This window comes from Mobula birostris, chromosome 1 (assembly GCF_030028105.1).
Source record: "Mobula birostris isolate sMobBir1 chromosome 1, sMobBir1.hap1, whole genome shotgun sequence".
Lineage (NCBI taxonomy): Eukaryota > Metazoa > Chordata > Chondrichthyes > Myliobatiformes > Myliobatidae > Mobula > Mobula birostris.
In genome coordinates this window covers 118,282,198-118,299,258 of record NC_092370.1, presented here as the reverse complement: position 1 = coordinate 118,299,258, position 17,061 = coordinate 118,282,198, and the positions used below count along the sequence as shown (strand labels likewise).

Below are 17,061 nucleotides of genomic sequence, written 5' to 3'. Positions count from 1 at the left end.
ACCTGATTTTCGTTTTGGGCTGGACTGTTCTTTTCCCCTTCCTTCTGAAGCCTCGCCTGCATCCCCGTCAAGTTCAACCGCCGGAGTGAGGCCGGAGCTTTGCCATGCCAAGATAAGGAACTATCTATTGTTGAGTTTGGAACTCTCTCTTTGTGTCCCCATGTTTAGTGTCTGTGTCAAAGAAGAGTCCCGGCCCTAGGTCCTGTTCCCAAGGAGGGGTCCTGACTCTGTGTAAAGCCCCGGCCCTAAGTCCTGTTCCCAAGGAGGGGTCCTGGCTCCGTGTCCTGCGTTCCTGTGTTCCAAGTTCCAGTCCTGTCCAAGTCAAGACTTTGTGTCGCATCCTGTCCATGTGCCTTGTCCAGTCCAGGAGTCTCTCGGCATTCATCCCGGCCCTGCGTCCTAGAAAGGGTCCCAGCCCTGCGCTCCAAGGAGGAGTCCCGACTCCGTACCTAAGAGCCTTACCGAGCCTAGCCTAGTCCAAGAGCCAAGTCCTGGCCTGGAGTACCTCGCCCAGCCCGGTGCTGGAGATTCCTCGTCCTGTGCTGGAGTTCCCTCATCCAGTCCAGGAGTCTCTCGTCCAGTCCAGGAGACCCTTGTCCAGTCCAGGAGTCCCTAGTCCAAGCCACGTCCAAGAACCTCGGCTAGTCCAAGCCAAGTCCTAGAAACTCATTCTGTCCAAGTCAAGGCTTTGTGCTCTCGTCCTGTCCATTGCCTTGTCCTGTGCAGGAGTTCCATGTCCTGCCCTGGAGTACCTCGCCCAGACTGGTGCTGGAGATTCCTTGTCCTGTGCTGGGGTTCCTCGTTCAGTCCAGAAGTCTCTCATCCAGTTCAGGAGTCCCTCGTCTAGTCCATGCCACGTCTAAGAACCTCGTCTAGTCCAAGCCACATCCAAGTACCTCGTCTAGTCCAAGTCAAGTCCTAGAACGTCATCTTGTCCAAGCCTAGTCCTAGAACCTCATCTTGTCTAAGCCTAGTCCAAGAACCTTGTTCTGTCTGAGTCAAGGCTTTGTTTCTCGTCCTGTCCATGTGCCTCATGCTGTGCAGGAGTTCCACGTCCAGTCCTGTAGCCACGTCTTGTCTTCACCTAGATCCGGGGTCCGAGCCCCAGTCAAGACCCAGGTTCCGGGTCCCTGTCCAGTCTCTGGCTCGGAGTCCTAGCCCAGGCTCCTAGTTCCAAGTCCTGGTCCCACTTTCCTAGTCTTAGTCCTAGCCCAGGCCCGGAGTCCTTGTCTCATCCAGGGCCTGTGTCCATGTCCAGTGTTGTTTTTTCCTGACTCCCCTTGCTTTCTTGATAAACCTTGTTCTGTTCCTAGTACTTCGGTGTCTGTGACTTGCATTTGGGTCCGCTCCCAACACCCACTCATGACACAACTATGGTAATATTAGACGAATAATTGGCTCCATATGTATATATGTTCGTATCCAGGAGCAAGGCATTTATTTACAATCAAACAGATGTTCTCACAGCAAGGAATAAACTTATTTCCTCCCCTTCTTTGCATGACATCCGCATGTACAGTAACATCGTAGATTTAGACAAGATTTAAGTACTGTTTATTTTGGGATTTGTTAAACCACATTGCTACCAAGGGCCATTAGAATACAGACATGCCCCACATTACAGGCGAGGTGAAAACAGTCTGCTATCATGATTTTCCATAATGTGAAGCATATACATGTCAGAAAACTTGAGATTAAAAAAATTACATTTAAGAGAGCAATTGATTATCTCTGTTAATGACTTGATGAAAAGGCATTAGATGTTAGGCATCTGGAATGAGCTGTCAGATATAGTGGTTGAAGCAGGCACATTAGCAATGTTTAAAAACTGTCTCGACAAGTACATGGATATATAAAGTTTAGAGAACTATGGGCCAAGCGTGGGCAGATGGGTCTAGCTCAGCAATCAGCATGGGCAAGTTAGGCCAAAGAACCTGTCTGCATATAGTAACAATGCATGACTCTATGACAAGATATTCACTGCAGACCCAAGTAAGTAACGGGAGGTTCAGCGGATGCAAGAACAATCTTCTGCTGGTCGTATGATATTCAGGTGCAATCTCCAATCACTGGTTGAATTCAGAATAAGTTAAACAGAAAATGTTTCTCAGTGACAGATGATTTGATAAAAAGTTATAACTTGAAATGCTAGATGTAGCCACAAATTGTGAATTATCAGAGAGATCTAGATTATTGAGATACATATCTTCCTACTTCCATTGGAAAATCCAAAGTTTTGTGTGTCTCTGATTGGTAATGGGGCAGTATGGCAGTGTAGTAGTTAACACAGCGCTTTACAGTACCAGCGACACGGGTTCAATTCCTGCCACTGCTTGTAAGGAGTTTGTACATTCTCCATGTGGCCATGTGGGTTCCCTCTAGGTGCCCTGGTTACCTCCCACAGTCCAAAGTCATACCTGTTGGTAGGTTAATTGATCATTGTAAGTTGTCCTGTGATTAGGTTGGAATTAAATCGGGAGATTACTGGGCAACGCAACTCAAAAGGCCAGTGGGGCCTATTCCATGCTGTGTCTCAATATAAATAAATTAATCATAAACATATCTTACCTTCTTTTCTGTCTGATCCGCTCAAGATTTTCATAGTTTTGAAGAACACTTCTCTCAGGCCACTGTGTGGGGCTTAGGTTTGAGTTATTTCTTTCTGGATGGAAAATAAACATGAATATTCATATAATCTAAATTATTCTAATAGAACCACATGTATGTTCTGTTGAGTGGAAAAGGAACAGAAGTGGAGGAGTACTTTAAGATCCCACGAAATCCTTGCTAATTCACAAAATATAAAGTTAGGAAGAACTCTATGACTTACAAGAGTAATTTCATCGCAGGCTAAATTGTCATTAGAATAAAATGTGAACTCTTTCCTGCCTGATTAGATGTGTGTTTCATAGCATTTTCTGATTTTATTTCGATAGTAATTCACTTGAGTACATTTGTATTAGATTGTGGTGTCACTTTGGGAGTCTCACCAATAGAACAATGAGCAACGGGAGGCACATTCTAAATGGGAATTTGACCACAGCCATCTGGAGGAAAGTGAAGAAAAGATAATGCTTTCTTTCAAGTAAATAAATGACTGAAAGAAATCATTTCAAAATCCTTGCCTTCAGCCACAACACTCCACAGCAGTCTAAACTCCACAATTTGACACTTAAATGGAAGTATTTTTATTAGACTTGATACTGAATAGAATTTTGACATATTACTAGTTTTCCTCTTCCTCTCTCTCCCAGTTCCAAGTAGCAGATCTGCTAAATTCATTTTGAAAAAGTACATAATTAACTAAAATCCATAAATAAATTAAATATGCTTGGTAAAACACTACATTTAACCAAATTATGAAATACATATAATGCATTGTTTTGTATTTAGTAAGCTAGATCATTTGCTGCAAATTATAACTGTTAGATTTCATTTCGTAGTTCATTAATTTTAAACTCCACAAATTAGAAAATTTATACATCAATGCCCTAATACATGGAAATAGAGACAGACTGCCTGCAAAAACTTACTTGCTTAAGGGAAAGAACTGTTTTGTTAGTACAATGACTTGGAAGTGTGATAGGGGAAGACGACCATTAGGATTGAAGCATCACACTTTGATCCTTTAGATGGGAGAGAAGACAGGTAAAGGTCCAAAGATTTTTTAGCAAGTCATCTATGGGAATGATTTTCTGTAAGTTACACAAATAATGGTCAGTAAGAAGGGTTTCAAAATCATGAATATTCAAAAAACGAGGGTAAAGGTCTGGACAAAATTGTATAGTCGGTATGGGATGGGGCAATGGACAGATCTTCATTTGTGGACAACACAAATGAAATAATATTCAACCACAAATATGTTTAATCTTTCCTTGAATTATAAGGAAAAGCTGTGCTACTTATATTTTAATCTATTTTGCTACATTTAAAATTTGCTAATTAAAAGATGAGAAGTAAGAATGTGGGATGCATCAGCCCATTGCAAGTTCAGTGACAAATAATAGTTCTGAATAAAAATTCACCATTAGACACAATTCAGGCATAAATGTTATATTTATATATGAGAAGGTCATTTAGAATTGCTAGATTTGAAGATCAGTATTTTTTTTCTGAATATGTCTTCACAAAAAAATGGTTTTGATCCAAATGATTTCTTTTTTGTTATCTGCAATTCTTTTTCTTTCACTATCTCCAATTTAGTTTTACCATTCTTCAAAGAGATTTTGTATGTCAGTTTTAATCTTCAAGAACTTGAGATCTCTTCACTTTCTCTTTGTACTTTTCTGGCCTTATCTAATTAATTATTCTGAGTGTTTTTTTATGTTTCACTGCACAAGATGCAAGTCTTCAACTTCTCGTTGAAAGTAAATACCACATTTATTTGTGAATGGTAATAACTTCTGAAACCCAGTGCTTGTTTTGATTGTTTTAAGTGCAATACAATGTTCTTAAACAAAATAAAAAGAAAAGGGTATTGTTTGCTTGAAACTGATTTCTATTACATTGCTGAATCCTAGGCACAAACTCCATGACTCGTTCACATGGATACTTGCAGAAAGATGGTGGCATGCACAGCCGCAGTGGCCACTCTGGGTCCAAAGGTGTATTTGTTAGTCTTACATGTCTTTTTTACGATCGCAAGTCACTGTTGGATACTAAGAACATCAAGTACTGCAGAACTATTCCATCAGCAAGTTGTTCAATAATGAAGGAGCTGGACTTATTGCGTAAAATTATGCTGTTGCTTGATGGCAGTGCGTGCGGCCACTTCGGTGGTGATGTCTGTTATCTGTCAAGTAGGGGACTGTGCACAATCCTGATTTGATGGAGACAGACGTGAGAATATGGAGGAACATCTGGAAAACTTCTGAAATGCCCGCTTCGCTGCCGCTGCTACTGTGTGGTAACAGGAATCTCCGGAGCAGAAGGCCCTGATATCCTCAGCTTTGTGTGTTTCAGCAGCCGGGGCGAGGTTGAAGGCGCTCGGCAGAGGATGGCGCTCGGGAGGCTGTATCGGAGCGGCTGGTCGGAAGCTCGAAGTTTTCGGATGGATGGACTCAGTGTCGACTGTGGTCGGCTGCTTCCAAGGCATCGGCAAGTTGACGGTGCCTGGAGGTCTACGGCAGGGAGTTTCTCCCTTTTGCCGCCTGCTATCGGGGACTCGGAAGTCGATTGACTTGGGGACTTTTGAGACTTTATTTACTGTGCCCATGGTTTGTTCTTCATCAAATTATGGTATTGCTTTGCACTGCTGTAACTATATGTTATAATTATGTGGTTCTGTCAGTGTTAGTCTTTGGTTTGTCCTGTTTTCTGTGATATCACTCCGGAGAAACATTGTATCATTTCTCAACGCATGTATGCATTTCTAAATCACAATAAAAGAGGACTGAGTGTTCTCATAATCTACTGTTGGACGGTCCTCAGTGTGAGTGATTGTGTTGGACATTTTTATTGTGATCACAAAACCCTGTTAGACTTTGGTAAATGTTGAATACTGCAAGTCCAATTCACTGGTTCTTTGGTGTGATCTACAGTGGGAAAGCTGCGTTGCCTTGGTTGTGGCGAGAACTAAGCCGAGGCTGCAAGGATGCCAAGGTGTTATGGGAGAGCCCAGGTGATGTGGGAGAGCCCCTGTGGGGCATGCTGGAATCTGCACTTGGGTTGGGGCTGGCCCCTCCCATTGGTGCTGCCCTCCAGTATTCGCTCGGTGGAAGAACAAGCTGGACCAGGATAACTTACCATCAGTTCTACAGCCATATCACTCACGGACTTGCGCTAAATTACATTTTTTTGTTCTTTGTGACTGTAGGTTTTTCTGAAATCGTAACCAGATGTGCTATGTGCAGTATGCTGTGGGCTGCTGGTAATGTGTTGTGCACCTTTATCCTGGAGGAACACTGTTTTGTTTGGCTATATTCAGGGACGGTTGAATGATAATTAAATTTGAACTTGAACTTAGACATCACACTTGGAATATAGCATTGAGAACAGCCACTGAATGGCAAAGCAGGAGGCCTAATCTTCCTCCTATTTTCTGTGCGTCATGTACTTACCATCCTCAAGCAGATATCTCCAAATAACATTTTATTTTCTTCTGTAAAGAAAGGGAATCTGATACAAAAGCTTGAAAGCATGCACCACCAGACTCAAGGACTGCTTTTATCCTGCTGTTATCAGATGCTTAAACAGAGCTCTCATATGTGAATTCCTAATCTCACAATCTGCCGCACACTTCACATTTTATTTGCTTTTTTACTGCCTGTTACGCCGCTGGCACTCAGGGCAGCATTCTTCGTTGTTGTTTCCATAATGATTTTTTTTGGACTAGTTAGGGTTGTTAGCCCTGAACTGAACCCCCAAACTTAGAGGCCTGGTGAACCACTCTTAATCTGGCCTCTACTTTTTGACCTATTTGGCATGGGTGAACCTACCAAGAATCAAAACACAAGGCCCTACTCCAGCCTACATAGTTCTCCAGGTCATTAAGGCGCACAAGCCTCCAAACCCCACGACAAGGTTGTGGTCCTCTTGGAGAATTTTATTTGTTTACCCGTCAGCTTACATGATGGCTGCAGCACTATATCATGCATTCTGCTTTCCTCTGTTGTATCACCACTATTTGTAAAGAAACACATCAACTATACCTTTACTTTACTTTTTATGCTACAAAATCATTTAATAGTACCATGGGCATTTGTTTATTTTTTGAATATGCAAAGGCAAATTCCCTTTGAACAGATTAACAGTTCTGCTCTTCTCTTTCTCCAAAGCAACCACTCCCCACCTCCAGACCCTCCAAACACTGCAAATCCACCAACTGCCAGGTTAACTTCCACACAACGTGTCTTACCAATACGCTTGACAGCTTCCTGTTGGTTCTGACATGTGCTGCCTGAATTAGCACATGGCAAGTTGCTGCCAGATTGCATAAAATACTGTTCTCTTGCCAAAGTTAACAAGGCCTTCAGCTCATTGACGGGAATGGATGAATAATTTTGATTGAGCTGCTTTATTTCTGTGAAGTAATACAAAAAGCAATTATAAGACAAGGCAAAATAGCAGATCTTTATTTAATTACTGCATTTTCAATTTACATTTAGAATTGTCTGTATGGAACAAACCCCTTATTTTGGAATTTAGGTGTAGTTACGTGTATACTTATTATTGTAAATTATATTTGTTACTGTTATGCATTGCAATGAATTGCTGCTGCAAATCAACGAATTTCATGCATATACCAGTGATAGTAAACCTGATTCTGTTATTCAACTCTTTACAACACAAAACTAGAATCTGAATTTCGATTGCCTTTTGTTTGCAACAGAGACTGAAATGCAAGTGACACAGTGAGCTTCTAAAAATGAAGGTATCGTGATTGTTTCCAGGCTTTATATGAGGAAATGAGATTCAGTTCAGCTCAGTTCAGTTCATAGTATACCTTCTCAGTTCAAGGGCATTTACAGATGGGCAATAAATGCCAGTATTGCTGGCTATATCTACGCTGAATGAATTAAGGGGGCAGAGCACCTGTAGTCCAAAGCACTTGTACAACAGGAAAGCCTACAAACTCTCATGCTCAGTCTGCCTGCCTGTCTCTATTGAAGGAGGATAAAATGAAACCCCTCTCATTTCCTCAGCAACTTCCCTGATGCAACAGTAAACTCCAAGCTGTGAGAAATTTATAAATTACCTATTAGGGCATAGCTACAGTTCAATTCTTGGGGAATGTTGCAGGCTTTGAAGACAGCACTACACTGGAACCAAGGATGAGGGAAGTCAGTTATGTGGAGAGATTGCAGAAGGTAGAGTTGCTCTCTTCAGATCAGATAAAGAGAAGGAGAGATTTAATAGTAAAGGTTTCAAATTATGGAGATTTTTAAAGAGCAAATAACAAAAGCAAAACTATTTCAAGTGGCAAGAGTGCCAGTGACCAGAGGGCATGTAAATTAAAGGGCAGAAGAACCAAAAGAGATGAAGAGAATGATTTGTTTTTAAATACTTCAGCAAGTTGCAGTTTGGAATATATTGCCAGAGGGTGGTGAAAGAAGATGCATCAGTGATTGTAAAAGGTAACTTAATAAATACTTGAGAAGGAGAGCAAAGTGGCTGGGAGGGGGCAGAGGTAACAACCAGGAATAAATGAAGAGCAGGACTGATTGAAGAGGTCTTTTGAGAAGTCAGCACCAGCTTGTAAGTACTGCTTCTTGCTGCATGATTCACCCAATCTAGCTATGTCTAGTAATCTAGAGTGTACACATCCTTCTTTGCTGGATGATCAGAAGGTTTAGACTCACATTGTGCAATATACAGTAAGACTTACTCAGAAATTCTTTCAAAGCAACTGTTTGAATTTGAGCCAGTTTCTTCTCTCTGTTTACAAGCTGTTCACCAGTCATGCAAGGCATTGCCCCGAGAATCTCTTCAGCATCACTTCCTGCATTTCAGATCATAGTTCAGTGAATGCAACTGCTGCCAGAAGCACATTCTATCTCAATAAGATTATCACATGGTCACGTACTGTTCCATTGATTAGAACACAACTAATTCAGGATTACAATAGAACTTTTAAAAAAGGATCAAAAATAAATTAGGAATTTATTTCTAATTGTGAAGAGCTTGATGAAATTACCATATATTTTTGAAATTTTGTTTGAAAAGTAGAAATATTAAATTTGCATTAATTATTTTGTGTCTCTGAAATCAAAATAATTCTATATGCTTTGAACCATTAACAGTATAATCATTGACCTTCTAAATGCAGAAACCAACTTTTAGTTATGTTCTCTCCACTGGTGGCAGAATGCACTATTAACAGTTTCATTTGCAGGACTGCCTAAACCTGTGACCCACACCCTGCCCACCCCACCCACATTACCTGCAATGTTATTGGCAGCAGAGATATGAGAAGCCCACCGTCTCTATATTCCTCTCCAAGTTACAAAGCACCTTGATCAGGAAAATTTTTCATTGCGTTCGGTCACGCTCAATCAAAATCCTGCAACTTCCCAGCTTCACCGCACAGAATTCACTGTGAGCTTTTAATGGGCATCACAATTACTCAGGAAGCTACTGTAGTTATCATTGCCTGCATGCTCTGATGAATATGTACAGATCAGCAAGTTCTGACCAATCTTTAACAATTCTAAATACAATGTATTCACTCCAATAGCCAAAACTTCAGGGAAAACACATTTCTTATTATTGCTCAAAGAAACTTATTATCAAAGTACAATATGTCACCATATACAGCCCTGAGATTTGTTTTCTTACTGGTGTACTCAGTAAATCCAATAACCATAATAGTCAATGAAAGGTCCACAGCCAACAGGATGGACAACAAACTGCAAATACAAAAGAAAAAAAATAATAATCATAAATCAATAAGCAATAAATATTGAGAACATGAGATGAAGTCAGAGTATAGCTGTGGGAATAGTTCAATGATCAGGCGAGTGAAGTTGAGTGAAATCCCCTCTGGTTCAAGAGCCTGATGGTCGAGGGGTAATTACTGTTCTTAAACCTGGTGGTGTAGGTCCTGAAACTACTGTACCTTCTTCCTGATTACAGCAGCGAGAAGAGAGTATGAGCTGTGTGGTGAGGGTCCCTGATGATAGATGCTACTTTCCTGCAACAATGCTCCATGCAGATGTGCTCAATGGTGGGGAGGGCTTTACTGGTGTTAGGCTGGGCTAGAACTATTACTGTTTGTAGGATTTTCCATTAAAGGGCATTGGTGTTTCCATACCAGGCTGTGTTGTAGCCAGTCAATATACTCTCCACCCCACATCTATAGAAGCTTGTCAAAGTTTTAAATGTCATGCTGAATCTTCGCAAACTCCTAAGGAAGTAGAGACACTGTCATGCTTTCGTCATAATTGCACTTACCTGCTGGGCCCAGGACAGGTCCTCTGAAATGGTAACACTGAGGCATTTAAAGTTGCTAACCCTCCCCACCTCCGATCTCCTGATGAGGACTGGCTCATGGACCTCTAGTTTCCCCCTGATATCAATAATCCTCTCCTTAGTCTTGTTGACATTGAGTGAAAAGCTGTCGATATGGCCAGACTTTCAGTCTTTCTCATATATGCTGATCCATCACCACATTTGATTCGGCCTATGACATTGGTGTCATAACAAACTTAAATATGCCAATGGAGCCGTGCTCAGTCACACAGTTAAAGGTATAAAGTGTGAAGAGCAGGGGGCTAAGCAGACAGCCTTGTGGTGCACCTGTGATGATGGAGATTGTTGAAGAGATGTTGTTGCCAACCTGAACTGACTGGGGTTTGCAAGTGAGGAAATCAAAGATCGAATTGCACAAGGAGGTATTACGGCCAAGGTGTTGAAGCTTATTGATTATTTTTGAGGGGATGATAGTATTGAATGCTGAGCTCAAGTCGATAAAGAGCATCCTGATGTATCGGTATTCGTCTTTGCTGTCCAGATGTTCCAGGTTTGAGTGAAGACCCAATGAAATGGCATTTGCTGTGAACCTGTTGTGCCACTAGGCAATTGGGGCGGGGATTAAAGCCACTTCTGAGGCAGGTGTGGATATGTGTCAGCACCAACCTCTCAAAACACCTTGTCACTGTGGACGTAAGTGCTACCGGACGATAGTCATTGAGGCAGGTTACCACACATCAGTATAAATGAAGCCTGTTCAAAGCAAATGGGTGCCTCAGACTGCTGAACCAAGAGGTAAAAGATCTCAGTGAACACTCCAACCAGTTGATTAGCAGAATCAGGTATCCCACTGGGCCCAGATGTTTTCCGTGGGTTCATACTTCTAAACGATGCTCTCACGTTGGCCTCAGAGACTGAAATCGTAGGATCATCAGGGGTTGTAGAGTTCATGATGGTTCCTCCATGTTTTGACAGTCAATGCAAGCATAGAAGGCATTGAGCTCATCTGGAAGTGAAGCCCTGTTCTTGCTAATGTGGCTTGATTTTACTTCATAAGTAGCAATAGCATTCACAGCTGCTGCACATCCTTCATTGATTCAAGTTTAGTCCAGAACTGCCACTTTGCCCATGAGATGACTTTCTGGAGATCGTACTTGGTCGCTGCACTTGAACGGCTCTGATCTGACCCTCAGCAGTTTGCAGATCTCATGGTTCATCTGGGGCTTCTGGTTCGGGAAGACACTGAATGATTTTGTAGGGACACACTCATCTACGACTCGTTCATTAACTTGTTCATAATTGTTCACTAATTCATAATCGTTATGTTTGTATATTAACGACATTTACTGAGTTACAGTTAATTTCTGTTCCAAACATTTTTACAAAGCATTTCATTATCCACTGGTGGGAGATTGATTCAGTACACTTAGTTATCTCTCTGCCTAAGAACTCCTTTTAACATGGAGGTTCAGATCAACACATCATGGTATGGCACAAACTTCTCTTTTATTCATAATGACCACCTTCATATGCAGCTGTAATGATTTCTATGTTTAGCTCAGTAAAATAACATTTTACTTGCTTGCATATAACTGAAACATAAGCAATTGTTTGATGCCATTTATATAATGACAGAGGAGAGTATGAATTCAATTATGATTTCCTTATGAATAATTTGGCCACATTATGTTTCTGTGTAGAATTTTGCACTGAGTATTCTTTTATAACAGCTCCTAATTTAGTCAAGCTTTGTAATATAACAAAGTAATTTTGATTTAATTTGTTGAAGAGTAGCCATGAAAGCATTGATACGGTCTGCTTCAGATGTGAAACTCATAACTGCTGTATACATAGTTTACAACTTATTTTAAAAATGGTGCTTATAACCCCAGCCCTCCATTGCTGGAAACATTTCTGTGAATTTTTCCTCCACCCTTTTAACTTAATCACATCCAAACCAGAACCACAGCACAATACTCCAGCTATAACTTGGCATCCCAGTTCTCGTTCTCAGTGCCCCAACCAGTGAAGGCAAGCATGCCAAATCCCTTCTTCATCATAATCTCTAACTGAGTTACCAGTCCGTCTATACAACTGCTTTTTTACTAAATCGGAGCCTCATTATCCCACACCAATCAGAGTTCCCTAATCATGTCAGCCGTGCCCTTCACTCTGATAGAAACATGCGGCCTTTAAGACTCTTTATCTCACATTTAAAACCCTCCCATTGCCAGATGTTTCTACCTGCTAACAGCCTCTCACAAACAATCTTTTGCAAGTTCCTGGCACATGCCATCAAAATTAGCCTTGCCCCAATTTACAACATTAATTTGTGAACTTTTTTCCCTATTTTTTCCATAATTATTTAAAAACTAATAGAATTACAGTCACTGGTCCCAAAATGCTTCCCCACTGACACACCAACAATTTGTCCAGCCTCATTTCCCAAGAAGTTAAATGTTGCTCCTCTCTATCAGTGCAAATTATGTATCACTTGAAAAAACATTCTTGGACACATTTCACAAATTTGTCCCTTTAATTGTTCCATCGAAAACGATAATTTAATTTTGTGAATAGATGTGCTTGTGGAACTAAATTCCTTCAGGACATCTATAAGAATGCAGAAACAACATGTCTGCAGGATATGATAAACCCATTGCACCAGTTTATGTTTTGGGCAAATGCAAATTAGCTGAAGATCTGGCACTGCCAAAGATGAAAATTCACAAGCTTCTTTCTCATCCCATTGAGCTCTCTTTATTGTGTTGCTCTACAAAGCTGTGTTCCACCCGGAAGCTGAACTGACCACTTGCTGAACCAAGCTGTGACTCACCAGGATGTGGACAATTGTGAACTACCCAGCACCAAAACAGCACAACTTTCTCATGGCTTGTGAAACTTTCACAACAGACTAGAGGCATTAGTATTCTGAAACAACACAGAATTTACAGGAATATGCAGGTCAAACAACATTTGAGGAAGGAAGGCATCTGTCAGATGTTACACAATCTGCTGAACATTTCAGGTAACTTCCAGAAAAACTTATTAGCGCCTTGGAAGCACATAACAGCATTGTGATCAGTTGGAGTATTATCTGGAGGCATGAATTACTGATGATAACTGAAAATTCCAGCTCAACAGGGGGAAATTTAAAAAAATCAAGTAATTGAGTAAATATCAAATAAATGAAAACTAATCTCAGGAAAGCTGATCGTAAAACTAGGTTGTTTTAAAAATCCCCAAGGTTCCATAATGTCTTTCAGGGAATTAGGGGTGGATCCAAGGCTCCTGCCAAAAGATCCCACACCACCAGGCTCAATTAAAGTTATCATCCTTCAACCAACAGGCTCCTGAACCAGCATGGATAACTTCACTCAATATTGAACTAATTTGACAACCTGTGGACTCACTTTCAAGGACTTTATAACTCATGTTCTCAGTATTATTTATTTACTTATTTTTTATTTGTTTTTTTTCTGTATTTGCAGTTTGTCTATTGCACATTTGATTGTCAGTCTTTGCTTGTGTAGTTTTTCCACTGATTCTGTTATATTTCCTTTGTTCCACTGTGAATCCCAGCAAAAAATGCATCTCACGGTGATAATAAATTTACTTTGAACTTTGATACGTATTGTCCCAGTCAACAATGCCTACATCCTGTGAACAAAATAAAAACTTTGGATTTAATCTTTCTTCCAACTTCATAGTAGAAGAGGATGAACTATTCAATTTGTTTCAATATTATTGAATATTGTTCCTAGCAGTGGACAATACTGGGGTGGGGGGGGGGGTAATTAAAACTGATCCTGTGCCCCTGGACAAAGAGAAAAAAGTCCATTTAACTTGTCCACAAGTGTAAATCATGGGTTCCCATCCTCTTTTATGCCCTGGACCCTTACCATTTCTGAAGGGTCCGCAGACCCCAGGTTGGGAACCATTGGTGTTAATGATGGGGTGGCAAGTGAGGTGAATAGACTTGCCTTAGCTTCAATGAATTCCAGAATCAAGCAGCATTTGAGATACTGAACTGACACTCAATATGAGATAAACACTACTGGTCTTGTTTCAGTAATAGTCAGAGTCTGCAGGAAATGGCAACTATTCAGGAATTGTGCGGAATTAAAATGTGAGAAATTTTTTAAAATCAGTAATTTTACAAATGAAACAAGGTACCTACACTTATCTCAATGATTCTATGACTATTCTTTTAGATACTATCATATTACCTAATGATTCTACACTATAAATCCAGTAATTACAGACTTCTCAGTAGCCTTGTTCATGCATCATTGGACATTTTGTTAGCTTGGCAGCATACCAGGCAACTATTAATTCACAACTCTATTATAATCCAATCATGTTTATATTCATACATAAATACCTTATAAGTCCAGACTGTATTCTATAAATGAAAATCAAAAGCCTTAACTAACAGGCTTAAAAAAAAGTGCCAATTTGTGGCATGCCAGTCAGTCAATGTTGTGCATATATGCAAACTACATTGGAATGACATATAAAGCAAACTAACACTGCATTAGAAAGACTTCAACAAAGCACAGGAGCAAAATGTCAGTTTTTTCTTTAAAATTCCTCCATATAGACAGAGATAATAATCCAGTATATATTGCTTCAAAATGTAATTTTATAGCCTGAAGTTGATTCAATAATACATCCATGAAGATGAGAATTTCAATACATTTTAGAAGTAATTCAAATTATTTATACATTAGCCCAAAAAAGATTACCCCATGCTCGTACAATATTTATAGTGAAGTAAAACTTGGGTTTGATTTGTACAACGTGCAGATAAAGAGGGGTAAGAATACAAAAAGCTAGAATGCCTTTGGCAAGAAACATGCTATTTAATAGGTTTGGATATGGATTCAAATTTGCAGTTCTTGATCACAATGAGAACCTTTCTTCAATTAGACATTCTAGCATGAAGTGACATTTGCTCAAGGACACAAGCATGGATCTCCAAATATAACCATTTGATTCTTCTTGCTTGTGAATGGTGAGTGGGAAGGTGAAAAGAACAAAATATATTCTCCATGAAGAGAAAGGTTTGTTTTCTAAGTTGTATCACAGATACATAGAACCAAATGATTTTCAAAAGAAACCATTTGTCTGTATCTGTCTTATTCTACTGTCATATAATAACCAACTGATTCCTGCCAGTATAGATTTGATGGGCCTCATATTTATGATGAATTCGGAGAAACTGCTGTCTATATTCTACCTTAAAACTAAGTTTCAAAACTAGCTCAATGACTGCAAATTACTCATGGCCACAGTTCCTGAAGAGCTTGTCATAGAAGCAGGGACAAAGTAAACGCAAGACTTTTTTTTCCTGTCAGTTCCATTTAAAATTATAGAGTCACAGAGCATGGAAACAGGTTCTTCAACCCACTAGATCTATGTCGACCATCAAGCACTCACGTACACTAATTCCACACCTCAGTGAGTTTCATGTCCGCCACGACACTGAACTCTTCTTCCGCCCCCTCCATCTCTGAACCTATTTCTTTGGCAAGGACTCCCCACCCCGCACCAATGATCCCTTCTCCCATCTTCAGCCCTCCTCCTCTTCCTGGACACCCCTCCTGGTCTTCTGCCTGCTCTGGACTTTTTTATTGCCAACTGCCAACGGGACATTAACCATCTAGACTTCAACACTCGCCTCTCCTATTCCAACCTCACTCCTTCCATACACTCGGCTCTCCACTCCCTCTGCACCAATCCTAACCTCACCATCTAACCCGTAGATAAGGGAGGTGTTGTTGTAATCTGGCAGACCGACCTCTACACCTTGCTGAGGCCCAGTGCCAACTCTCAGACACCTCCTCTTACTTACCCCTCAAAAACAGGATCCCACTAAGGAACACCAGGCCATTGTCCTGCACACCATCACGAACCTTATGGACTCTAGTGATCTCCCATCCACTGCCACCAACCTCATAGTTCCCGTACTTCCCATTTCTACCTCCTACCCAAAATCCACAAACATGTTTGTCCAGGTAGACCCATTGTTTCAGCTTGTTTCTGCTCCACTGAACTCATATCAGCATACCTCGAATCTGTTTCATCCCCCTAATTCAGTCCCTTCCTACCAACACCTGTGATACTTCACACACTCTGAACCTTTTCAATGATTTCAGGTTCCCCGGCCCCCGTCATCTTATTTATACTATGGATGTCCAGTCCCTATACCTCCACCTCCCACCAGAAAGGCTCCAAAGCTCTGCTTTTTTCTGGATACCAGACCGAACCAATTCCCCTCCACCACCACCCTCTTCCACCTAGCAGACTTGTCCACACTCTAAATAAAATTTCTCATTTGGCTCCTCCCATTTCCTTCAAACAAAAGGTGTAGCCACAGGCACTCACATGGGTCCCAGCTATGCCTGTCTGTTTGTCGGCTACGTGGAACAGTCTATGTTCCAAGCCTACACTGGTGACTGTCCTGCACTTTTCTTACGCTACATCGACGACTGCATTGGTGCTACTTCCTACACCCATGCTGAACTCACTGACTTCATCCACTTTGCCGCCAACTTCCAGCCTGTCCTCAAATTTACCTGGTCCATTTCCAACACCTCCCTCCCTTTTCTTGATTTCACTGTCTCTATCTCCGGAGACAGCTTTTCCACTTATGTCTAATATGAACCCACAGACTACCTGGACTATAGCTTGTCCCACCCTGTTACTTGTAAGAACACCACTAGCTTCTCTCAATTCCTCCGTCTCTCCCGCATCATTTACACCACACGCTGTTGGAGCAGTGCTGCCAGGATAATCAAGGACACAACCCACCCAGCCAACACACTTTTCATCCCTCTTCCCTCTGGGAGAAGGCTCAGGGGCTTGAAGACTCGTACGGCCAGATTTGGGAACAGCTTCTTTTTCCGACTGTGATAAGACTGCTGAACGGATCCTGACCCAGATCTGGACCGTACTCTCCAATTATACGGACCTGCCTCTCGGTTTTTTTTTGCATTACCTTACTTTCCCTTTTCTATTTTCTATTTATGATTTATAATTTAAATTTTTAATATTTACTATTGATTTGTACTCCAGGGAGCGCGAAGTGCAGAATCAAATATCACTGTGATGATTGTACGTTCTAGTATCAATTGTTTGGCAACAATGAAG

The 17,061-nt window shown here is 41.0% G+C and overlaps 1 protein-coding gene across 3 annotated transcripts in view; it reads right to left on the bottom strand.

Moving 5' to 3' along the window:
- mtbp (MDM2 binding protein) overlaps positions 1-17,061 on the bottom strand; it is a 99,562-nt gene that overhangs the window by 31,977 nt on the left and 50,524 nt on the right. For all 3 annotated transcript variants that reach the window (XM_072261090.1, XM_072261107.1, XM_072261100.1), the window contains 3 exons: positions 8,327-8,440; positions 6,857-7,021; positions 2,569-2,662 (listed from right to left, as the gene is read on the bottom strand). In XM_072261090.1, the coding sequence (XP_072117191.1) occupies positions 2,569-2,662; positions 6,857-7,021; positions 8,327-8,440 (373 nt within the window). The remainder of the gene's footprint in view (positions 1-2,568; positions 2,663-6,856; positions 7,022-8,326; positions 8,441-17,061) is intronic.